We start from the raw sequence: 23,246 nt of genomic DNA, 5'->3' as shown, positions 1-23,246 counted from the left end.
AAATTCAAACGAAAAGACGTTACAAGTGCTTTCATTTGCTCATTAAATACACTTTTAATGTTTATTAACCTTCTCAGAAAATCATTTTACATTACTCGTATAATTGTCACTTATTTCTAGCAGCAACTTTAAACATAAAGCATTGAGTCTGCCTATAATTATTGCTTTGTTGGTTTGTCTGAATTCGTTTGTTAGCTTACGTTTCACTTGTTAGATTTGCTCTCGCTCTCTCTCATTCGTTCGAGGGCAGGGGGTGGTGTAAATTATTGACACTACTAAAACGCTTTACTCATAATTGTTCGCATTGCTAGGATTAAAATAGACCGACGTCCGAAAGACTTCTATCGTATAGTTAGGTTGGTTTTCGGTTGTATGTGTATACCCTGCCCTAATAATGCTTAACACCTAGGGGGTACTCGTACTCGTAATCTCGTAATACATAAATATTGCGGTGTTTCTAATAATATTCAATACTCGGGGAGCTCAATAATTACTTGAGGTTAATGTTGCGCAATCAATTGACATAAATGATATAAACCCAATTCACATCGAACTCTGCTACGTATGCATGTTCGTGATTCGTTGCAGTAGCGACTTAGCCAGAAGATTGTATTGGTTTTTCACACTTGTCCAACTTGAATACGGGGTTTTTTCTAACTACTGCCAACTGAGTTTCGTGTTTCGCGATTCGTTCACAACTATGCACAGATTGGAGTTTTAACTAGGCTTACACTACCACTAGCTTGCCAAAATTAACAATTTGCATATCTAAAAAGTTCAACTAGGAAGAGATTAGCTTATAGGTGTTCTTATTGTAGAATTTTCGACGAGGTACAAAGTTATACGTACGAGTATTTGAAAATAAGATGTGTTGTCGTAAGCACAATGAGGTACACGTGTATCAACATCATTCAAATCATCGTTACAATTACCCAATATACATTATTCATTACTCATTACTCATTGTTAGCCATTCCACCGGCCACATCGAAACTGTATACTCAAGAGTTTAGCGTGAAAATCCGAAGACTTGGTTCCGAACCATCCTGACATCCTGCCATCCTGTCGTCCGTCTCGTCTCAGTAATTATATAACCTTAATGCTTAATACCACAGTCGAAGTATGTACTATATGTAAATACACACATACAGTTCATATATGTATGGCCTATACCTACAATTAGATATACATATGTATATTGTTCATGCAACAGCATCGGCGCTCTCTTATACACGGTATATTCAAGTAGCGTTCGTCATAGCCAATGCCACCGTTATCGCCATCGCCATCGCCATCGCCTCAGATCTAGTCTCATCCGGGTATTTGGGCTCGCCTCCGCCGCCAGGCGATGGGAGCGATCAGGGCGCGGATCAGGTGCGTCCGGGCACGCCGCCTGGCCAGGATTATCCAGGGCAAGGGCAGCAGCACCAGCGGCAGCAGCCAATAAGCGGGTCATAGCTCCACGTGACCCAGAGCCTGCTCGGTGACATTGGCGGCCGTGTGGCAGGTCTGCGTCGACATCCACTCGAAGTCCTTGATGGTGGCCTAAAGCACAAAAAGGAACCAGCATTTTACTATTTAAACTTTTACTGTCCATTAAGCTTACAATATTATAAGTATAAATATAAGTCCCCTTACAAAATTTTTTAAGTAAGCCCTACAAATCCATTAAATACAAATTTTCATGAATGAAACTTTCATTTCGTAGGCTTCTTGACTAAAAAGCGTACGCACAATCAAAAATTTTTATTTGTGAGACATATTTGTGTGACTAATTCTTATAAAATTTATTTTCAAAATTTTGTAGTTTGTTGCTCGAGCTTTTTTATAATTCAGATAAGTACAGCTGTTAGTCGAAAATATTTTATGTTTACCAAGAAAATAACTTGCGATAAAGTTGTTTATGAAATACAATTTTTTTAAGGCAGTTAGTAATTGGAACTCAAACGAAAAACAGTGTGATGGTCGTCCTTAATATTTTTCTTTTCCATGTTTATTGTGCACTTTATATGGCGGCAGCCTCCACCACCGAAGATGAACTCCACCAGGACACACCCTACATCAGAGAACTACTGCGTCAGGCGAAGACTGCCGAGATTGAGAGCTTCATGGATAAGGAGGTCAATCCATGTACCGATTTCTATGCCTTTTCGTGTGGCAACTATGCTCGGATCAATCCAGCCTCAGCCTTGGGCGTGCCCTCGACTGAACTGTTTAAAACTCTTGCCAAGGGCCTTGATCGCAAGATCCTAAAGACACTTCAAATGGCGCCTGATCCCCAAGAAACTCCCGAGGATAAACAGGTTAAGTTCTTCTTCGAGTCCTGCCTGCGGAACGTGGAGCGCAGCTCCACCTACACCGAAAAGATGAAGGCGCTTATAGCCGAGTTTGGAACGATGCCAGTGCTCGAGGGTTCCTCCTGGAAGGAGGAGGACTTCGACTGGCTGGAAACCACCGCTGGCATTGCCCACCAATACGGAATAAGCTCACTCCTCAAAGTGCAAGTGAACAAAGACTACGCGAATAACCTAAGGAATTGCATCTACATAGAGCCGCAAAGGTTTCCGCTTGGTCCGCTTTCCATGTACGTGGACAAGGCCACGGCAATCTATCGTCAGAATTATCTATTTAATATCCAGCAAAAATTGCAGCGATCTTTGGGCGTGGATTCTAAGCTAGCAAAACAAACGGCCAGGGAGCTGCTCGACTTCGAGGTGGACCTAGCCCAAGGACTTTCTACTTCACGCCAAGGACTTCAAAATTCCCCAGAATTACTTACTGTTGCTGAAATGCAAAAGAGGTATGCCCCCACCTTGGACATCGATCAATTGATATTTGTAAGTTTGGGTCAGAGAGTTTCTGACCAAATCTATGAGTTCAACAAACAATATCAGGAAAATTTAATCAAAGTTCTCAAGCGTACGCCCAAGCGCACTGTAGCCAACTATATATTCTTTCGCCTTATCTGGGACTTTGTAGAGGCGCCTACCGAGGAGCCGGAGAGGCAAAAGAAGGTCTGCGTAACTCTCACCAAAAAGTTCTTTGCCAAGAACCTGGACAACATGATCTACCGTCATTACAACAGCGAGAAATCCTCCAAAGAAATCGAGAACATGTGGCAACAACTAAAGTATACCTTTAGCGAAGCTCTGCGCTCCAGTCCATCGCTGGATTGGATCGAGAGACCCACTCGTCAACTGGCCATCGCCAAGTTGGAGGCCATGACTCTGGAGATCAACCATTATGCCGATTACAACTTCACTGAAAAGTTTGCGGATCTTACTCTTCAAAGCCTCGACCTCATAGAGAATGTGCGTCGATTCAGACGTCTAGGGGCAAGACAGAAGCGAGAGATGCTCCACAAGCCGGCCAAGCCCTTCGATGCGGGCTCCCAGCTGAGTTACAGCCCCTCAGCTATCCTGTTGGAAAACTCAATGAAGATTCCGGTGGCCCTGCTCCAGCCCTTCTACCTTTGGTCGGATGTCTACCCCAAAGCGGTTGTGTTCGGCACCTTGGCATCGCTGATTGGACACGAGTTAATCCACGGGTTCGACGACAGTGGAAAGGAGTTTGATGCCAAAGGAAACTCCAAAGATTGGTGGGATGAAAGATCCAGTAGCAACTTCCTGAAACGACGGGAATGCTTCACGAAGCAGTACGGAAGGTATGTATACGATGGTATCCAGCTCAAGGAGTCGACTGCGCAGTCGGAGAACATAGCGGACAATGGGGGAATACAGCTGGCCTACACCGCCTACCGGAAGTGGTACGAGTCCCAAGTGGAGAAGGATCTGGCCAAGGAGACGCTGCCCAATCTGAGGTACACCGCCAAGCAGCTGTTCTTCATCAGCTTTGCCCAGATCTGGTGCAACGATGTACATCCCAAATTAAGGGCCCTTCAAGTATCAATCGATCAGCACGTGCCTGGAAAATTTCGCGTGATTGGACCTCTTTCGAACTTCGATGAGTTTTCCAAGGAGTTTAACTGCCCAGCCGGATCCGCCATGAATCCCTCAGAGAAGTGCATACTGTACTAGAAAAGTGTACTTAATAAAAAAGTGTTTTCAAAATCACTTTAACAAATAAGTTGGCTTACAAAAATGAGTCATTTGCCGAGTTTGGTGTATCAGATAGGAAGTAAAACAAAATATATAATCGTTTTTTTTTTTTTCAAGAAACCGGAAGGAAATTACTTTGGCAAATTGTTCACGAGGTCATAAAACTGACCAATTCACAGTCCATATCGTTTTGAATGCACATTTTAAAAAAATGTTGTTAGTCATGGGCTTTTTAATGATGAGAGAACTTCTTTTAAATTTCGTCAGCTCAGTTAAGTAAGTTGAATTGCTAAACCCCTTTTTAGTTCAGGAACTGATTGCAAGAACTGAAACTAACCATTTCTATTTAAATATTAAAAAACTTAAAACAACTATCATTATTTTATTTAGGTATTCATATTTCTTGAACCCACCTTGTGCATGGAGTAAACTGCCACCACGACCAGTACGTGCATTATGTTGTGGGAGTTCAGATAGAAGTCCACCACTCCGGGGAACCACTTCTCTGGGATTCGCATCGCTCCGATGGCACCGCCCAGTATGGAGACGCCGTCCTAAAACAGAGGGTTGAGTCAGAAGATTAGAAGATCTCCTACGGCAGTGGGATTGTGTGTGAAATGTCCGCGGCTCTGTCCATAAACTCGAATGTTCATATGTATGAAAATGTGACTTACAACTTCAACCTATGCGCACCGAGAGAGGCCAGCCAAAAACGTTTAGTTATAGAAAATAGCAGTTAGTCAATTGGAAAGCCCGGACATACGCACCTGCAGGTAGACATGGGAAAGGGCCATATGGCTGCCGCCCACCATTCCACGGATGCGCAGGAAGGTCAGGATGGAGCGCATGGCGAAGGGCAGGGCGAAGCACAAGCGACGCTGCCAGGGTGAGCTGGCAGTTAGAGCCTGTTACCAGGAATATTACCAGGATTATAAAGATCATCAAGTAGATCCCGAAACTTACCTTATAGAGGCCCCACAGCGAGAGCACACAGTAGGAGACAATGATCAGCCACTTGAGCACGGGTGGGAAGCACAGAGTGGTGGCCGTCACCAGGGGCAGAGCACCTGAAAGAAACAAACAAAATAAACGGAGAGCGGAAGAGATAGTTAGCACACGTAGTCTGGCCACCGATAATGCGGCTCCCCAGTCGGAAATCAAAGCTCGAACGCGATGGAGCGACATCTCACAGCTTCCGCTTGCCTAATCTTTCTAATCGCCTTGGTCATCCAAGGTTCGATGGGCGGCGTTTTCAAGGAGCTAACCACGCCGCTGGGTCAAGAGATCATGCGGATCGCCAAGTCGGCGGAGATACGCTCTTTTATGGACACCAATGTGGCTCCCTGTGATGATTTCTACAAACACGCCTGTGGCAACTTTGCAGTGATTAACGCTGCCACCCAGAAGAAGGATACCAATATGGCACGGCTGCTGTTCGACAACTACCTACGTCGGGTTAGGCAGCTGCTAAAGGAGCCCCGAATCAGCACAGATCGCCCCATGGAGGTGAGGGTTAAGTACTTCTACGAATCCTGCCTGAACACAACGGCCTTGCGGATGAAGCAGCGCTCCCATGTACTGAGTGTCTTGAGGGAGTTCGGTGGCATGCCTGTTATGCAGGGAAAGGATTGGGATCAGACCGGATTCGATGCTCTCGAGATGATGGCCCGGCTACTGCGACGCTACGGAAAGAGGACTCTTCTGGGTGTCCAAGTGGCTCCGGATTTCGCCAACTCCCAGATCAATCGCCTGTACCTGGGTCAGAGGGACGACCTGAGTGACAGCAGTCCGTTCGACAGGTATACAGTGCTTAGGAAGAGCCTCATGACTTTACTGGGCGTGCCGGAGGACCGAGCTGATGAAGCTGCTTGGAAGGTATTCGATTTGGAAACGAAACTATTCCGCAAGGTTCTCGAACCAGGAACAGATCGTGATCCGCGCCTGAAGAGTCACCTGACCCTGTTGCCCAACATGAGCGACACCTACGGACCGATTCTAAACCTGACTCGCTTTGTGAACATCTGGTTGGGTCACGATTACAATCTGCCGGTCTACGAGTCAGTGCCCAACTACCTTTTCCAGGTGAACAAGATCCTGTTGAGCACCCCCAAACATGTGCTGGCCAACTATATGCTGTCCAGTCTTCTAGAGGACTTTGAGATCGATCAGAGTGAGGGTCGCCAGGAGGCGATCTGTGCGGAGAAGATCACAAGTCTATTTCCCGATGTGGTGGACCACATGGTGTTTCATTCACTGCAGCAGCAAAGTCCCCACATAGCCAACGAGTTGAGGAGTCTTTGGGCGGAACTGAAGACCTCGTTCCAGGAGATTCTGAGCTCGCCCGATCTTAAATGGCTGGAGGAAGCCACGCGTAAGGAGATGCTGGAAAAGCTCAAGGCGATGTCCTTTGAAATAGCCGGCGATCAGGCTGTAGACTTCGAGGAGCAGTATGGCGAACTGGTGGTCAGCTCCGCCGACTACTACGGCAATGTTCAGCGATTGTTGGAAGTGCAGGGCAAAAATCTCCGCAAGGATCTGATGCGGGAATCCAGGATCACGAACTACTATAAAGGTGTGATCGGATCTCCATTCTACGTGACGGAAACCAATCTGGTGGTGCTGCCCACCAGCTTTATGCAGCATCGCTATCTCTGGGACGACGTTTATCCGGCTGCCCTCAAGTACGGCACTCTGGGTTTCATCCTTGGTCACGAGATGGCCCATGCATTCGACGACGTAAGCCGACTCTTCGACAGCAGGGGCAACCTAAACGACACCTGGAGCAGGCAGACCAAACTGAGCTTCGAATTGAATAAGAAATGTCTGGCCGAACAGTTTGGGGAGATGGAGTACGACGGCACTTCGTTGCCAAAGTTTGAATCGCAGGGTGAGAACATAGCAGACAATGTGGGCATTCGCATTGCTCAATCGGCATTTAGCAAGTGGTTGAAGCAATTGAACAGCCAGGAAGCGGAGAAACTACCCAACTTGTCCCAGCCGCCGAAGCAGCTCTTCTACCTCGGCTTGGCGCAGTCCATGTGCTCGGATACGTGGGTGGGCAGACTAGCCTCCGTCCTCTACAGTGTGCATCCGCCGAATGAGTCCCGAGTGTTTGCCATGATGACTAATTCACCGGCCTTCGCCGAGGCCTTCCAGTGTAGTAACACGACGCGTATGAATCCCCCACACAAATGTTCAATGTATTGAGATTTCCCTTGTATCTCAGAGATTACGCACATGGCGTATATATATGTCTAATAAATAGTTCCGCATACAGGCAGCACTTGCTTTTCATTGGGACACACACATAGACAGTATACATAATCATCGCGATCGTACTCACCGAAGCTCTGGCTCACCCAGATGCCGACCATGTCCAGCTTGAGCAGCGTGTAGTAGACGTTCTCGCCCTTCTCGATGTTCATGAACAGGTGGTAGACGAAGCTGCCGCACCAGGGAGCCACCGACCCGAAGACGTGGCAGAAGGACAGAAACTTGTAGCCACTATCCCAGGGCATCAGGCCGGGCACGATGGCCAGGATGTAGAAAATGGGTATGGCTGAAATGGTAAGGGTAACAAGATTAAAGAGGTGGATCTCTTGGAATTATGAGGTTAATGCAATGTATGCAATGAATAACTGTGGGACTTCACTCAAGATTGAGAGTAGCTCTTAAAGCCTAGAATATAACTAAGAGAACTTTTAGATAAACGTATCTAGATCAACTGAACTCTGTTTCTAGTACATAATTAGACCCATTCAATAGTCTTATAATTGGTATATATTATTATAAGGTTGCTTGATTTTGTTTAGCTTACTCAACAAGAAAGGCATAAATATGTTTAGTTGACCTTCTATAGATAAGTCAATTTATAAATATATATCTAAGAAAGTGGGATGAGAGATTATAAATCCCCATGGACAATCTTGATTATTGTTTTTTAAGCCTTGTATCTTAAGCTCAAAGATATCAGTACATATACAGCTTTCTAATCGAACATATTAATCAACGATCAAAAGTGCAGTTAAGTAGTCAATTCAGAGGTTTTTGGATTAGATAAAGTTTTCAAAAACCCAGTACAGATTTAATCGGATTTGTTTGGAGCACAAGTGTTATAAGAGTCAGTGGCATAAGCTGTATAAGAGCCGGTGTCTGGGCAGATAAGAGGTTGACCTACCCAGCTCTCTGGGCATTTTATAAACAAAACCCGCTGATAAGGTGGCCGTCACCGATCGGGAGCAATTGAAAATTAGTTGAACTAAGCGCGAGATGATGGCAAGTCGGTATTTGTGGCTTTGCCTTGTGTTAGTGGCAACGATTCCCATTTTGGCCAAACCATCAGATGCGGACAATCCCTTTGCCGACGACTTGACCTCGGAGTACGCCAGGAAAATCATAGTGCAATCAAAAGTGGCTGATATTAAGACCATGATGAAGCCAGAGGTGGCGCCATGCGATGACTTCTACACCCATGCCTGCGGCAACTGGCATCGACATAATCCCGCCCAGCTACTCGGCAGCCTGATAACCGACACATTTCAACTCATGTCGAAGGGATTCGACCGACGCCTCCAGCGCCTGCTGCGTTCCAACGACCTCCAATCTGAGCTGGAGAAGAAAATGCAGCGTTTCTTTTTGTCATGCACCCTGGTTCATCGCGATGATGTGCACTTCAAGCTGGCCTTGGAGAACGTCATCCGGGAGTACGGCGACTTTCCGGCCTTGGTTGGTCGCCAGTGGAACTCTTCAGATTTCAGTTGGTGGAGAACGGTAGCCAAAATCCACCATAAGTACGGCAAACAGATCATCTTGGGCCTAGATATTATGCAGGATGTTCGAAATACATCCATAAACCGGGCATACTTAGGGCTACCAGACATCAAGCTGAAAAGCCCAGTCCTTTTTGGTGTTCTCGAGGCAGCCAAAACTTCCAAGGATCTCCAGGATTATTTTGGTCTAAGTCCCTCCGTGGCGAAACAAATGGTTGAGCAGCTCAACGAACTCGAGAAAACCCTTACGTCCGTGGTCTCGAGTGGAGATTCTCGCGAAGATTCACTATCCCTTTATACGCTGGACGATCTTCAACAGAAGTACAGTGACCATCTTAACTTTACCGAGTTTCTCAGCTTAATCCTCGGCGAGGAGAATATCCCGGAGAGCCTGTACCTCTATGATGAGAGTTACCTGGATAATGTTATCGACACAATGCGTAGCACACCGATAGCCACACAATCCAACTATATCATGTGGAAACTGGTTGAGGACTTCCTGCTGGACGCTGAACCCAACGAGATGGCCAAGTGGTGCACGGATAAAACCAAGAAGTACTTTGGCCAGCTGGCCGAGCACGCGGTTTACCAGAGGTTTCGCAATCCGGACGCAGAGGCGGAGGTTTACAAAATCTGGGGGCAGATTAAGGGGATTTTCCGGCAGCAACTGAGGGGTGACAAGCTAGACTGGATATCGAATGCCACAAGGCAGTTGGCCATTGAGAAGCTGGACCAAATGCAGCTGAACATCAATTCCTACGACTCGGAGAACTTCGAAGACCTTTTCGGCGCGGTGTCCATCGATCGACTCAATTACGTACCGAATGTCCAGCAGCTGGAAATCGAAAGGGGCAAGCGATTGGTGGCAAGGATAAGGGAGCCCCCTCGCTCCCTGGATGCAACTGACACGCTCGCCTTCACCCCCACATACAGTCTTCTGGAGAATAATGTCACGATTCCGGTGGCCCTGTTGCAGCCACGATACCTCTGGGGTGACCAGTATCCTGAGGCCTTGAAGTACGCCACTCTGGGCTACCTCCTTGCCCACGAGATGCTCCACGGCTTCGACGACGATGGAATAAAGCACGATGCCTCTGGCAGCCTGGCTCCATGGTGGGACTACAAGTCGCGATATGAGTTCGAGGAGCGGCGCAAGTGCTTCCAGGCCCAGTATCACCAGTTCAAGTATGCAGGATCAGAGCTGCCGGAGACCAGGGAGCAGTCGGAGAACCTAGCCGACAATGGAGGCCTCAAGTTGGCCTATGCCGCCTACGAGCTCTGGCTGGGTCAGCAATCGGAGGAAGTGCTTCAACGGGAGACCATGGAGGGCCTGCCCTTCGACAATCGCCAGCTTTTCTTCGTTGGATACGCCCAGATGTGGTGCGACGATGTCCAGTCACTTTTCATGTCCTCGTTTGCCCAGTCCGATAGCCATGCACCCAGCAAGTACCGGGTGATCGGACCACTGTCCAATTTCCAGGAGTTCTCCTGGGTCTTCAACTGCTCCCAGTCGGCGCCCATGGACCCGGAGTACAAGTGTGCCATCTACTGAACGGGGAAATGTAATCATTGTTTAACTATTATAGCTTGATTTGATTGGGTTTAGTCTTGTCAATTTAAATGAAGTTTATTTAGCCAAACCTCAGTAAAGTTATCTTCAATCAAAAGGAATTCCATCTCTGTGTTTTGGGAAGTTTCATACGAAAATTTTGGTAATTTGCGTATTATTTTCTGGCATTTTATATATACAAAATGCTGTGAAATAAATGTGTCAAAAAATGTCAACAAAAAGCTTTATCAGTGAGAATTTGTAGAAGCATTCCATCGCCCTCTACAACATTTGATTTATTTTAAACTGACTTGATTAAAATTGTTTTCCATTTTTCATGGTCAAAGAAATTGTGTAATTTAAAATAACTTAATTGCCATTAAAAAAGGGCAACTCAAACTTTTTAACATTTCGCAATATTTCCATGAATATTTTTATTATTTTGGTAATTAATTAATATTGGTATAGAGTGTTTCTTAGTCCAGGTTGACGGCAAAGAGTTGGCACTTCTCTGGAGTGGTCATCCTGCTCCCGCTGCCGCAGTTAAAGTCCCTCTTAAAAGCTTTGAAGTTGAACAGTGCTCCCAGCACCCGGAGGGCATGTGGAGTTCGCACCTGGAGTAGGGATTGCTTCTCGCGGAAAACATCGTTGCCATCATTGCAGTAAAGTTGACTGAAGCTGAGGAAGAACAGTCTCCTTGAGCTGAGATTTAGATGCGGCAGTGATTCGGAGCCCAAGAATGATGGGTTCAGCTCTCCCAGAAACCTCCTGTAGGCATGGTAGGCCACCTGTATGGCCAGATTATCGGCTATATTCTCCGCCTGCAGATCGCTCTCCGGCAAATAGTGACCATTGAGACGCAGCCTTCCATATTGCTCCTTGAAGCAGGCCTTCCGCTTGGCATACTCGGCAAAGGATTTGCCATCCCACTTGGAGGCGTCTTCTAGGCTGTGGGCCAACTGGTGGGCCAGCAGGGTGCCCAGACTACCATACCGAACGGCTCGCGGATAATATCGGGACCACAGGAAGTTCGGCTGGAGCAAGGCCACAGGCAGCAGTACTCGGTTCCCCAAAGGATCATAGGAGGCAGAGGTCTGCGTCTTCAACTTCACACTAAATCTCTCATGGTTGAAGATGTTTCTCAGGTTGTGAAGATAATCCCTTGGCTGGAGTTGCAGATCCCCATAGCGCTGGGTGAAGTTCACATCAGCATATCCATTGATTACCAGACTTGTGGCATTCAGCTGCTCCTGGAGTTGCTCCCGCGTCTCCGGAACCAGCCAGTCAGCAGTAGAGTTTTCAAGAACCCCTAGAAAACTCAGCTTTATCTGCTGCCACAGGAACTCTATATCACTTAGTATATCTTCGTTTCCATACTGCTTAAATACCATGTTGTCCAGGAGCTCGGGAAAAAGATCTCTCACCCGGTTGACACACTGCTCCACAGGAGAGCCCGTCCTCTCATAGTAAAAGTTCTTCAGTAGCTCGTGGAAGATATAGTTGGCCAGGACGTCGGAATTTGTTGAGTTTATCACATCAATTAAGTCTGTCAGATATTTGGGAACATGCTCATAGAGAGTCTCATTCGCTTCCAGTCCCCGTTCGAGGACAGTTTCCGCATACTGGGTGATGTTAACGACGATATCATTGTAAAACGAGTCATTTGGATTTGGAGTGTGTATTTGGGACATCACACCAACTCTACGATTCACCATAATGGTGGCAATCATTTGCTCGAAATCAGTGATTTCCCTGGCCGTTGTCCTGGCCAGTTCGGGCTTCACGCCCAAGTGCCGCTCCAGATGTAGAGCTATCCCATTCGCCACATCCTGTCGGTAGGGCTCCGGTAGAATCTGCTTGGGCTGACCCACGTAGATGCGATCCCCAGACAACTGGAAGAGCAGAAGAATATCAAAGCCGTACTTTCGCTTGATCCTGGCCACGGTGTCTTGCCAATCGAACTCCTCGGCTGGCCAATCCTGACCCAAGACAGGCATGCGTCCGAATTCGGCCACAATCTCCTGCAGACCCCGACGATAGAGATCCTCTGGAGTTTGGCGGTAGAGAAGGCAACTCGTGTACAGCTCTTTAAGCCGGAGCACGGCCACCTCATCCGTTTCCTCATCCGCCGGCTGCTCCATCAATCGCTGTTGCTTGTGGCGATATGCCTTGACCAGCAGCTGCTCCAAGTTGGTCTCCCTGGGATAGGCTTCGATGGCCGGATTGATCTGCGGCCAGTTTCCGCAGCTGTAGTCGTAGAAATTGTCGCAGGCCTCCACACTCGTTTGCATATAGCTGCGCATCTCGGCGGACTTGGAAAGTCTCATCAGTCGCTGGACATAGAGGCTGTCGTTGTTCTGCGAGATCAGCTGCTCCTGGGCCTGGATGCGCAGGTCAATGGCCGGCTGACCGGGCAGCAGGTGGCCTCGACCACTCCCCACCAGCTGGAGCAGTAGGAGCGTCAGTGAAGTCGATGCGATACCAAAGTTCTCCATGGCGAACGCTACGAGCGCGACTGAACGGGCAGCTCAGCGAGACGCACTTCCGCACCCACTCTCTGCCACTGAGATTGAGATAAATTACACTGTCCAAAACTGAGCTTAGGATAACATATTTTATAAATAGTACTTTGTAACTTGAACTAGGCTTTCAATCGCTTCCACAATCTTAACAATTCTAGATCAATAATTATGCTAAAAAAAGGAAACTAATATTTTTTTGGAATTTTTTTAAATCTAAATCTCAAAAATGATAATAAGTATATTTAAAAAAACTAATTAAAAATGTGTATAATTATAAAAAATCAAGGGCTTGCACTAACTTTTTAAAATATATTGTAAGTGTAAAGCAGAGTGGAAGCGAAGACAGAGCTCTTCCTTATCACCCGCTCTCTCGGAGCTTACACAATCCTACCACAAGTTAGAGGAGAGTGCGTGATTGGAACACAGCTCACGTTATAGTTCGATGATTGATAGGAATGCTTACGGCACTTAATAAAGCTAGAAATTAGTATTGACATTCCATTTGAGTGGCTAGAAGCCAAGTCATGTAATACCTTAGCATCACACTATACGATAAAGATTTTTAAATCGTTAAAAATAATTGTTAATTTAATTTGGGTTTTTTTTTTAATTTTTTCTAGCTTATTTTGTATATTACCTAGTTTATAACGATTAAGTTGTCATCACTATGCTGAGAGTCTGGATAAGAACGATCTCGTTCACAACTTTTAGGCACCAAATAAAGTGATTAGCTTAGTCAAATTTGTAAATCCAACCGAAGCAGAATAGAATGCGATTGTTATACATTTTCATTACTGGCCAAGTGCTGATTGCCTTGACCTCAGCGGCCCCCGGCATCAAAGATGACCTCACCCAGGACACACCCTACATCAAGGAGCTCCTACGACAGGCGAAGACTGCCGAGATTGAGAGCTTCATGGACCAAAAGGCCGATCCATGCCATGACTTCTATTCCTTTTCGTGCGGTAACTATGCTAGAATCAACTCGGCATTGAGCATGCAGGTGTTTACGACAGGAATATTCCAAAATCTGAACAACGGCTTCGACCGAAAGGTCATAAAGATGCTCAACACTTATGAAATCCACGATAGTTCGGAGGATATTCAGGTCAAATACTTCTACGAGTCCTGCCTGCGGATTAAGGAGCTCAACTCCACATACACCGAAAAGCTGAAGAGCCTCATTGCCGAATTCGGATCGATGCCGGTGCTCGAGGGATCGTCCTGGGAGGAGGAGGACTTTGACTGGCTGGAGACCACCGCACGCATTGCCCATCAATATGAAGAAATAGTCATCGTAGGTGCGGAAGTATTCAAAGACATTGTCAACAACCAAAGGAATCGAGTCTACATAGTTCAGCAGGAGTTCCCGCTCGAAAAGCGATCCATGTATCTAAACAACGAAACACTTATCTACCGCGAGAAGTACCTTGGTGTAATCGAAAATATCCTAGAGAGATTTTTGGCCGTCGAAAAGGAGCTGGCAAAAGAAACGGCTAAGGAGCTTTTCGACTTTGAGGTGGAACTGGCAGAAGGACTTTCATCTCCAGGCGAAGGACTCAGTGATTTGGCCGAACTACTAACTGTCGCCGAGATCCAAGAAAGGTATTCGCCCACCTTGGACATCAAGAGGTTGTTAAGTGTGAGCATGGGAGAGACAATTTCCGAAGAGATCTACGAGTACAATAAACGCTATCAGCAAAACCTGGTAGAAGTCATCGAGCGCACCCCAAAACCCACCGTGGCCAACTATATATTCTACCGCCTTATTTATGAATTCGTTGAGAAGCCCTCCGACAGGCCGGAGAAGCAGAAACAGGCCTGTGTGGATCTCACCAAGAAGTTCTTCGCCAAAAACCTGGACAACATGTTCTATCGCCGCTACAACAACGAGAAATCCTCCAGAGAAATCGAGAACATGTGGCGCCAAATAAAGTCCAGCTTCAACGACACCCTGCGATCCAGTCAGGCCCTGGATTGGATTGAAAGACCCACTCGGAATCTGGCCATTGCCAAGCTGCAGGCCATGACCCTGGAGGTCAACAACTATGCCGAGGATAACTTCACCGAAGAGTTTGCCGACCTCCATCTGCAGAGCTCCGACTACGTGGAGAATGTGCGACGGACCAACCTCCTTGCTGCTAAACGAAAGAGGGAGACGCTTTACCAGCCCGCCAAGCCAGTTGAGGCGGGCTCCAAGCTTAGTTACTCTCCAGCCAACATCCTGATAGAGAACACCATTAAAATTCCGGTGGCCCTGCTCCAGCCCTTCTACCTTTGGTCGGATGTCTACCCCAATGCGGTTATGTTCGGTACATTGGCCTACCTAATTGCACATGAGTTGATCCATGGATTCGACGACAACGGAAGGAAGTTCGATGCCAAAGGAAACTCCCACGATTGGTGGGATGAAAGGTCCAGTAGCAACTTCCTGAAACGACGGGAATGCTTCACGAAGCAGTACGGAAGGTACAAGTATGATGGAAACCTGCTCAAAGAGTCCACTTCGCAGGCGGAGAACATAGCGGACAATGGAGGGATGCGGCTGGCCTACACCGCCTACCGGAAGTGGTACGAGTCCCAAGTGGAGAAGGATCTGGCCAAGGAGACGCTGCCCAATCTGAGGTACACCGCCAAGCAGCTGTTCTTCATCAGCTTTGCCCAGATCTGGTGCAACGACGTACATCCAAAGGTGAAGACCCTCCAAGTATTAACCGATCAGCACATGCCCGGAAAATTTCGAGTTATTGGACCTCTATCGAACTTCGATGAGTTTTCCAGGGAGTTTAACTGCCCTTCCGGATCCGCCATGAATCCTTTGGAGAAGTGCGTTCTCTATTAGAGTGTTGAGTCATTTTATAAGACTTATACATTTGTTTAAAATAAAATACATGAACGGACAGCCTGCGATAACGGCGTGTAATGCTTTTAGTTTTTTGGGAGCAGAAGAGCAAATTTGGAATAATCAGTCTGGTTTTGAAATTGAATCGAGGCACAGGGCAATGCGAGTCTTGTATAATATATGCCTTATAGGCCACGTGTTGAGTGTCTGTGTGTGGGGAGCGCCTACCACCAAGGAGGATCTTAACCAGGACACCCCGTACATCACGGAGCTGCTGCGACAAGCCAAGGCCGCCGAGATTGAGAGCTTCATGGACCAAAAGGCAGATCCGTGCAGCGACTTCTATACATTCTCGTGTGGCAACTATGACCGAATCAATTCAGCTGACGACGTAGATGAAATCCAGACGGGAATGTTTATTACTCTAGCCAAAGGTTATGATCGCAAAATCCAAGAGATACTCAACACGGCTCAAGATAGCCGAGATACTCCGGAAGACACTCAGGTGAAGCACTTCTACCAGTCCTGCATGCGGATCAAGGAACTCAACTCCACCTACATCGCAAAGATGAGGAAGCTTATCGCCGAGTTTGGAACGATGCCGGTGCTCGAGGGTTCCTCCTGGAAGGAGGAGGACTTTGACTGGGTGGGAACCACCGCTCGCATATCCCACCGTTACGGTGTGAAAGCCATCTTCGCGGCGGAGGTTTTAAAGGACCTGGTCAGCAACCAGGGAAACGTGATCGTCGTGGGGGAACAGAACTTCCTCCTCGCTTCGCGGTCCTTGTACATAGACAACTCAACGCTCATGTACCGAGAGTCCATTCGAGATAATATTCAAGAGGTTCTACGGCGGTTCCTGGCCTTGAATGTGGAACTGGCCAAGCAGACAGCGAAGGAGCTAGTCGACTTCGAGGTAGAACTGGCCCAAGGAATGGTGGACGATATGGACATCCAAGACATCGTTGAATTAAGCGAGCTGCTGACAGTCGATGAAATACATAAACGGTATGCCCCCACTTTGGACATCAAGCGATTGGTATTTATCAGCATGGGTGGACCCATTTCGGAGCCGATCTATGAATACAACAAACGCTATCAGCAAAATCTGGTTGAGGTCATCAAACGTACGCCCAAACGCACGTTAGCCAACTATATATTTCTCCGCCTAATCTGGGATGTTATACGGATTCCTGACGAAACGCCAAAGAAGCAAAAAGCGTCTTGTCTGCAGTCTACCAAAGAGTTCTTCTTCAAGAACCTGGACAACTTGTACTACCGTCGCTACAACAATGAGAAGCACTCTATAGAAATCTACAAAATGTGGCAGCTACTTAAGTCGACCTTCAATGACACCCTACGCTCCAGTTCATCACTAGATTGGATTGAGCGACCTACTCGGAATCTGGCCATTGCCAAGTTGGAGGCCATGACATTTGAGATAAGCAACTACGTCGGGGAGAACTTTACCAACGAGTTTTCGGGTCTCAATCTGCAGAGCTTTGACTTTGTAGAAAATGTAATACAAATTAAAGTCCTGCGCGCACGTCAAAAGCGGGAAATGCTTCACAAGCCGGCAACATCAATGGATGGTGGCGAAGAAATCAGTTCTACACCGGTCTACATGCAGTCGGAGAACGCCATCAAGCTGCCAGTGATGATGCTGCAACCCTTTTATATTTCGTCGCATGTCTACCCCAGTGCGGTAATGTTCGGCACCTTGGCACCGATGATTGGACATGAGTTAATCCACGGCTTCGACGAGAGCGGGCGATCCTACAATGCCAAGGGTGATCACAATGATTGGTGGGACGAAAAGTCTGACAGCAACTTTGAGAAGGGCCGAGAATGCTTCACGAAGCAGTACGGAAGGTATGTGTACGATGGTAAGCAGCTCAAGGAGGCCACTGCGCAGTCGGAGAACATTGCGGATAATGGGGGAATGCGGCTGGCCTACACCGCCTACCGGAAGTGGTACGACTCCCAACTCGGCAAGGATCTGGCCAAGGAGATCATTCCTAATCTGAAATACCACCCGAATCAGCTGTTCTTCATCAGCTTTGCTCAGTCCTGGTGTAACGACTTGGCCCCCAAGTACCGGATTATGCAGGTAGCCTCCGATACGCATATGCCCGGAAATGTCCGCGTCATTGGAACATTGGCGAACTTTGCTCCGTTCTCTAAAGAGTTCAACTGTCCAGCCGGCTCCCCCATGAATCCCAGTAAGAAGTGCATCCTCTACTAGATGCTATACCCATTTTGCAATTGCTTTATGAAATTCGAATACTTTTTTAGTTGGTAATAACATCTATCTTTTAAGCTTTACTAAAAATGCGTATATATGAACATATTTTATGCTATATACTATATCATTCGACTGAAATCAGCACGAAAACTGTGTATATTAAGACCTCGTTTGATAATAAAAATAGTTTTTATAGCAGCTATATTTTTGTACAAATGAAAGCCAACGGTTTTTAGCATCATATATTATGGGGTTTATTATGCCAGTTACTCAACTGTGCTTCGGGTTTTGTACGAGTTGCTTTAATAGGCACTTTGCAACTGGAAGTCATGGCAGAGTAATCAACTACCTTGACATTAATTACTTTATGCAATCACGTGAGTTAGAAAGTATAGAATTTCTGCCAGCAAAATATTTATAATAGTTAGTCTAACACAACAAACAGTGTCTCGATCACGTTTCTGGGAGTAACTTCTATCTCTTAGAAGATTAAGTTGATTAGGCATAGGCAAAATGTAGAAGATAATAGAATAATGGGAAAGCAATTTGCGATCATCAGAGAGAAATTGATTTGCAGTGTGTTTCTGAGCGGAGCGGTGGATCCGAGAGCCCGCGATAACCCCAGGGTCGTCTTTTGTTTTCCGAGAATAGAGGAGCGGCCGGGCTGCAGCCGGATGGCGATGAACTCATCAGATCTGCTGAGGCCCGACAGTCGATCGGTCGAATTAGAACGGAATACAACGTGATGCAGTTGCTCGGTATTTGCATTTTCGGTCACATCCTCGGTGGCCTGGCCGTAGCAGCCCCCGCCAGCGAGGATGATCTCAACCAGGACACCCCGTACATGAAGGAGCTGCTGCGGCAGGCCAAGGCTGCGGAGATTGAGAGCTTCATGGACCAAAAGGCGGATCCGTGCAGCGACTTCTACTCCTTCGCCTGTGGCAACTATGAGCGCATCAACTCCGCTTTCAGCATGCAGGTGGTCATGACGGGAGTTTTCGAGACCCTGACCAACGGCCTCAACCGGAAGATCCTGAAGATGCTCAACGCGGGTCACGACAGCCACGACACGCCGGAAGACATTCAGGTGAAGCACTTCTACGAATCGTGTCTGCGGATCAAGGAGCTCAACTCGACGTACAGCCAGAAGTTGAAGCAACTGATAGCCGAATTCGGAACGATGCCGGTGCTCGAGGGATCCGCCTGGAAGGAGGACGACTTCGACTGGCTGGGGACCACCGCTCGCATGGCCTACCGATATGGAATAACACCTGTGATTGGCATTGAGGTGAACAAGGACCTGGCCAGCAACCAACGGAACCGGATTTACCTGGGCCAGCAGGACTTCCCGCTCGAGGCGCGTTCCATGTACGTGGACAACTCAACGGCCATCTACCGCCAGAAGTACCGTGCTAATATCCAGCGCACCCTGCAGCGATCTTTGGGAGTGAAAGCGGATCTGGCGAAGAAAACAGCCAAGGAGCTGATGGACTTCGAGGTGGATCTGGCACAAGGATTGGTGAACGAGAGCGAGGGCCTAGACCTGAGTGAGCTGACCGAGCTGCTGACCGTGGATGAGGTCCACCAGCGGTACTCCCCCACCTTGGACATCAAGAGATTGCTGAGCGTGAGCATGGGAGAGGCAATTTCCGAAGAGATCTACGAGTACAACAAGCTTTATCAGCGAAATCTGGTAGAAGTCATCAAGCGTACGCCCAAGCACACAATTGCCAACTATATATTCTTCCGCCTTATCTGGGAATTCGTTGAGACGCCCTCCGACAAGCCGGAGAAGCAGAAACAGGCCTGTGTGGATCTCACCAAGAAGTTCTTCGCCAAGAACCTGGACAACATGTTCTATCGCCGCTACAACAACGAGAAATCCTCCAGAGAAATCGAGAATATGTGGCGTCAACTAAAGTCCAGCTTCAACGAAACCCTGCGATCCAGTCAGGCCCTGGATTGGATTGAAAGACCCACTCGGAATCTGGCCATTGCCAAGCTGCAGGCCATGACCCTGGAGGTCAACAACTACGCCGAGGATAACTTCACCGAAGAGTTCGCCGACCTCAATCTGCAGAGCTCCGACTACGTGGAGAATGTGCGACAAACGAGTCTGCTTGGCGCAAAACAAATGCGGGAGATGCTCCACAAACCAGCGAAACCATTTGAGGCGGGCTCCCAGCTTAGTTACACTCCAGCCAACATCCTGATAGAGAACACTATCAAGGTTCCGGTGGCCCTGCTGCAGCCCTTCTACATTTGGTCGGATGTCTACCCCAATGCGGTTATGTTCGGCACCTTGGCATCGCTGATTGGACACGAGTTAATCCACGGGTTCGACGACAGCGGAAGGAAGTTCGATGCCAAGGGAAACTCCAACGATTGGTGGGACGAAAGGTCCAGCAACAACTTCCAGAAACGCCGGGAATGCTTTACGAAGCAGTACGGAAGGTATGTGTACGATGGTATCCAGCTCAAGGAGTCGACTGCGCAGTCGGAGAACATAGCGGACAATGGCGGAATGCGGCTGGCCTACACTGCCTACCGGAAGTGGTACGAGTCCCAAGTGGAGAAGGATCTGGCCAAGGAGACGCTGCCCAATCTGAGGTACACCGCCAAGCAGCTGTTCTTCATCAGCTTCGCCCAGATCTGGTGCAACGATGCACACCCAAGTGTGAAGGCCCTTCAGGTGTCGACCGATCAGCACATGCCAGGCAAGTTCCGAGTTATTGGATCTCTATCGAACTTTGATGAGTTTTCTAAGGAGTTCCACTGTCCAGCTGGATCCGCCATGAATCCCTCGGAGAAGTGCCTACTGTACTAGGCGGGTGAATATTTTTATGATACAATGTGGTTAACAGTTTTTTTACAGCATTAACATGTGCACCCATAACACTGTATTTCTATTTTTCTTGAGATAGTAATGACTTTGAAAGTCTATCTACTTTTGATTTCCTGCCATAAATAACTAAAATGAATCAATTATTCCTCAGTCAAGGCTGACGTAGGTTGTCTTTTAAAGAGTCCTAACTCGCCGTCAGAATATTTAATCCGAAAGCTATTCGGTATTAGTCCAAAAATAAATCTCTAAAAACGTAAAATCACAGTTCAAACTAATGAGGAATCGTCAAGAAATACCCATGTGCCCTTTGGGGGTGAATGCTATCTTTGGTTGGCCACTTTCTTATGCATGCCCGCGCCAACCTCAGTCAAGGTTCATTAGAAATGCCGACCTAATCTATTTACGTGTGCCTCCACTTGGCTTTGACCGTGATTGTTACGAGCAACGAGGCGCGGATGGGTCGATAGTGAGCCCGCGATGGTGACAGGTGGGCGGCGGAGGAAGAGGATGGGCATGGGCAACAAAGGAGCAGGTGGCACTCACCGTGAGTCAGTATGTTGATGGTCTCGTTGTGCCAGTAGAACAGGCTGAGCAGGCAGCCCTTGAAGGTCTGCAGAGGTCTGTATCCGCGAAGCACGTAGGGATTGAACTGCAGATACGTGGGCATATCCTGCCAGGGCAGCAGCTGCACCACGTTCTCTCCAGATCCGGATGCGGAACTGCTGCTGCTGCTACTGGTGGGCACGGTCGAGGCTGCTGCTGCTGGATGCTCCGTCGCTGGGAGTACTGATGCAGTTACCGCTCCCGATCCGGATACCGATCCCAGCAAGGCAGACGTTGGCTTGGTGGAAGCTTTGGCGGAAGACGTGGATGAAGTGGCGGGCATGTCCGACTGAGCGGGTTCCGTCGATGCTGTTGCAGCAGCTTCGGTATGCTCCTTGGCTTTCAGGCCATTCAGGGGATGGCTGTCGACCTGGGCACCTGGAACACCTGGTTCGTTGTGGTTATCAGAGGCGCGCGATGGCGGCGTGGGTGGCGGCGTCAGCGACATGGTCTCCACAGTGCTGCCCAGACAGTTGCATCCAGTGGTGGTTCCTCCTCCTCCGGAGATCCTTGACTTTGTGGAGCTGCAGTTGGAGCTGGAGCTGCCGAGGAGCTGCTGATCGGGTTTCAGGTCAACAGCGACTGCAGCGGCGGCGGCGGCAGCGGTGTCCATGCCTGGCTAATGCCTTCGATCGTTTTGCTGGCTCGAAGTTTCACTTCCGGTTGCCGTTGCGGTGCCGTTTCCGTTTCCGGTTGCCTAGCTTCCCTAGCTTCCCAGCTGAAAGCGAAAGCCAACGTCATGAATTATGGATCTTCTCAATGCGGCGGGCCAATATGCGATGTGTTACGTATGTGCCAGTGGCCAAAAAAAGCACGTGCGAAAGCGAAAAGGAAACGGAAAATGAAAACGAGACCAGGACAATGTCAACACACACACACACTCGCACAGCAGCCTCGTGACCCAAAAAGGCCTGCGCCATTTGCCAAAGTGTAGGTGTCTGCCTGGGTGTGCGAGTGTGTGTGTAATTGAATATTCCATGCGAATCACGCGAGTCTCGGATTAGGCCACAAGCACCAGCTCCCGGGCCCGGGAAAAAATCAATAAAAATACTCACTTCTGCCATGGGACGCGCACGAGATTCTTGGATACCGAATGCTCCTATAGGGATTAAGGATTTTCCCTGGGGGCCGCCTAGAGTCCGGGAGCGATGCTATGATGAGCAGTGTTCTCCACTCGATTGGCTCCTGTTACGTGGGCGGGGCATACTATTTTATCCATCAATTATTTGGCCATTCGATGGGCCATTGCTTGCGGGGCTCTGTTTTTTGGCGGATGAAATGGTGGTTATCCACAGACAGTTGGACTTTTTCCTCAGCCACAAAACGCGGGAAGCAGCGACGGGGGCGATCCGAGCGCACACACGACCGTTGGAGCAGGCACGTCAATTTCTGACTGAGCGTGGGCACACGATAACGATACCCTTATTTTCCCTCGCGTATTGTTATGCAATTGAATGAATTGGAACCCGTATTTTTATTGGGCGCCAAAGCAGCGCAGGCGCAGTGGAAAACACGCGGCACGCAGCTGTTTTCGAGCTGTTAAACGGTTGGAAAAATATGGTTAAAAACGTTTCAACACATCAATTTACATTTTAGGTTAGTCCTTTGAAGTTTTAAATTTGAATTTTAAGAGCTTAACTGCCTTAACCGTTTTAGTTAGGTGGCATCCCTGTTGAATAAAAGTGCATTTACGTTTAGTCACTTTTCAGCAAATTAGTTAGTTTTCTGGAAAGGTTATTCAGATTCAACTTTTCTTCTTCTAAAGACTGTTGAGTTACTTTATTATTTTTTAATTACTATTCGCCTTAGCTAA

General features: G+C 47.8%; 8 protein-coding genes across 9 annotated transcripts; 6 read left to right on the top strand and 2 right to left on the bottom strand.

The window, feature by feature from the left end:
• Nucleotides 1–26: 26 nt before the first annotated feature.
• Nucleotides 27–22,819, bottom strand: LOC108024557 (progestin and adipoQ receptor family member 4). Of its 2 annotated transcripts, XM_017094540.3 has the most exons (7): nt 22,489–22,819; nt 21,374–22,151; nt 7,402–7,617; nt 5,022–5,125; nt 4,826–4,963; nt 4,472–4,612; nt 27–1,545 (listed from the first exon to the last, which is right to left on the bottom strand). In XM_017094540.3, exons 2-7 carry the CDS (start codon nt 22,044–22,046, stop codon nt 1,453–1,455), a joined length of 1,365 nt encoding a protein of 454 aa, XP_016950029.1. In that variant the 5' UTR covers nt 22,047–22,151; nt 22,489–22,819; the 3' UTR covers nt 27–1,452. The 2 variants fall into 2 exon arrangements, 1 of the variants encoding a protein (XP_016950029.1); XR_007764748.1 differs by lacking the exons at nt 4,472–4,612; nt 4,826–4,963; nt 5,022–5,125; ... (1 more) ...; nt 21,374–22,151; nt 22,489–22,819 and adding an exon at nt 1,607–1,728.
• LOC108024278 (neprilysin-21-like) lies at nt 1,962–4,051 on the top strand. The gene has a single exon (XM_017094176.3). The coding sequence runs from the start codon at nt 1,962–1,964 to the stop codon at nt 4,035–4,037; it is 2,076 nt and encodes a 691-aa protein (XP_016949665.1). The 3' UTR covers nt 4,038–4,051.
• LOC108024555 (neprilysin-1) lies at nt 4,949–7,338 on the top strand. The gene has a single exon (XM_017094537.3). It carries the CDS (start codon nt 5,232–5,234, stop codon nt 7,263–7,265), a length of 2,034 nt encoding a protein of 677 aa, XP_016950026.1. The 5' UTR covers nt 4,949–5,231; the 3' UTR covers nt 7,266–7,338.
• LOC108024554 (endothelin-converting enzyme 2) lies at nt 8,328–10,498 on the top strand. The gene has a single exon (XM_017094535.3). It carries the CDS (start codon nt 8,328–8,330, stop codon nt 10,377–10,379), a length of 2,052 nt encoding a protein of 683 aa, XP_016950024.1. The 3' UTR covers nt 10,380–10,498.
• On the bottom strand, nt 10,621–12,984 carry LOC108024556 (endothelin-converting enzyme homolog). The gene has a single exon (XM_017094538.3). It carries the CDS (start codon nt 12,869–12,871, stop codon nt 10,853–10,855), a length of 2,019 nt encoding a protein of 672 aa, XP_016950027.1. The 5' UTR covers nt 12,872–12,984; the 3' UTR covers nt 10,621–10,852.
• LOC108024553 (neprilysin-4-like) lies at nt 13,653–15,740 on the top strand. The gene has a single exon (XM_017094534.3). The coding sequence runs from the start codon at nt 13,668–13,670 to the stop codon at nt 15,738–15,740; it is 2,073 nt and encodes a 690-aa protein (XP_016950023.1). The 5' UTR covers nt 13,653–13,667.
• Nucleotides 15,790–18,033, top strand: LOC108024552 (neprilysin-4-like). Its single transcript, XM_017094533.3, has one exon. The coding sequence runs from the start codon at nt 15,790–15,792 to the stop codon at nt 17,983–17,985; it is 2,196 nt and encodes a 731-aa protein (XP_016950022.1). The 3' UTR covers nt 17,986–18,033.
• LOC108024277 (neprilysin-4) lies at nt 18,605–21,089 on the top strand (the record flags this gene model as incomplete). The annotated part of the gene is made up of 1 exon (XM_017094175.3): nt 18,605–21,089. A coding segment is annotated over one exon (2,208 nt), but the record flags the coding sequence as incomplete, so codon positions are not given.
• Nucleotides 22,820–23,246: the final 427 nt, after the last annotated feature.

The sequence above is a fragment of the Drosophila biarmipes genome, chromosome 3R (assembly GCF_025231255.1).
Source record: "Drosophila biarmipes strain raj3 chromosome 3R, RU_DBia_V1.1, whole genome shotgun sequence".
Taxonomy (NCBI): Eukaryota; Metazoa; Arthropoda; class Insecta; order Diptera; family Drosophilidae; genus Drosophila; species Drosophila biarmipes.
Note: the sequence above shows the minus strand (reverse complement) of the source record. Positions and strands in the feature narration are given on the sequence as shown.

What these genes read in the sequence shown, in the direction of transcription:
- LOC108024556 (XM_017094538.3), bottom strand. Translation starts at nt 12,871, where the DNA reads ATGGAGAACTTTGGTATCGCATCGACTTCACTGACGCTCCTACTGCTC.
- LOC108024552 (XM_017094533.3), top strand. Translation starts at nt 15,790, where the DNA reads ATGAACGGACAGCCTGCGATAACGGCGTGTAATGCTTTTAGTTTTTTG.
- LOC108024557 (XM_017094540.3), bottom strand. Translation starts at nt 22,046, where the DNA reads ATGGACACCGCTGCCGCCGCCGCCGCTGCAGTCGCTGTTGACCTGAAA. An exon ending in CATCAACATACTGACTCACG is followed by an intron (nt 7,618 to 21,373) that starts GTGAGTGCCACC and finishes TTACCATTTCAG; the next exon opens with CCATACCCATTTTCTACATC. An exon ending in CGCTGTGGGGCCTCTATAAG is followed by an intron (nt 4,964 to 5,021) that starts GTAAGTTTCGGG and finishes TCCTGGTAACAG; the next exon opens with GCTCTAACTGCCAGCTCACC.
- LOC108024553 (XM_017094534.3), top strand. Translation starts at nt 13,668, where the DNA reads ATGCGATTGTTATACATTTTCATTACTGGCCAAGTGCTGATTGCCTTG.
- LOC108024555 (XM_017094537.3), top strand. Translation starts at nt 5,232, where the DNA reads ATGGAGCGACATCTCACAGCTTCCGCTTGCCTAATCTTTCTAATCGCC.
- LOC108024554 (XM_017094535.3), top strand. Translation starts at nt 8,328, where the DNA reads ATGATGGCAAGTCGGTATTTGTGGCTTTGCCTTGTGTTAGTGGCAACG.
- LOC108024278 (XM_017094176.3), top strand. Translation starts at nt 1,962, where the DNA reads ATGGTCGTCCTTAATATTTTTCTTTTCCATGTTTATTGTGCACTTTAT.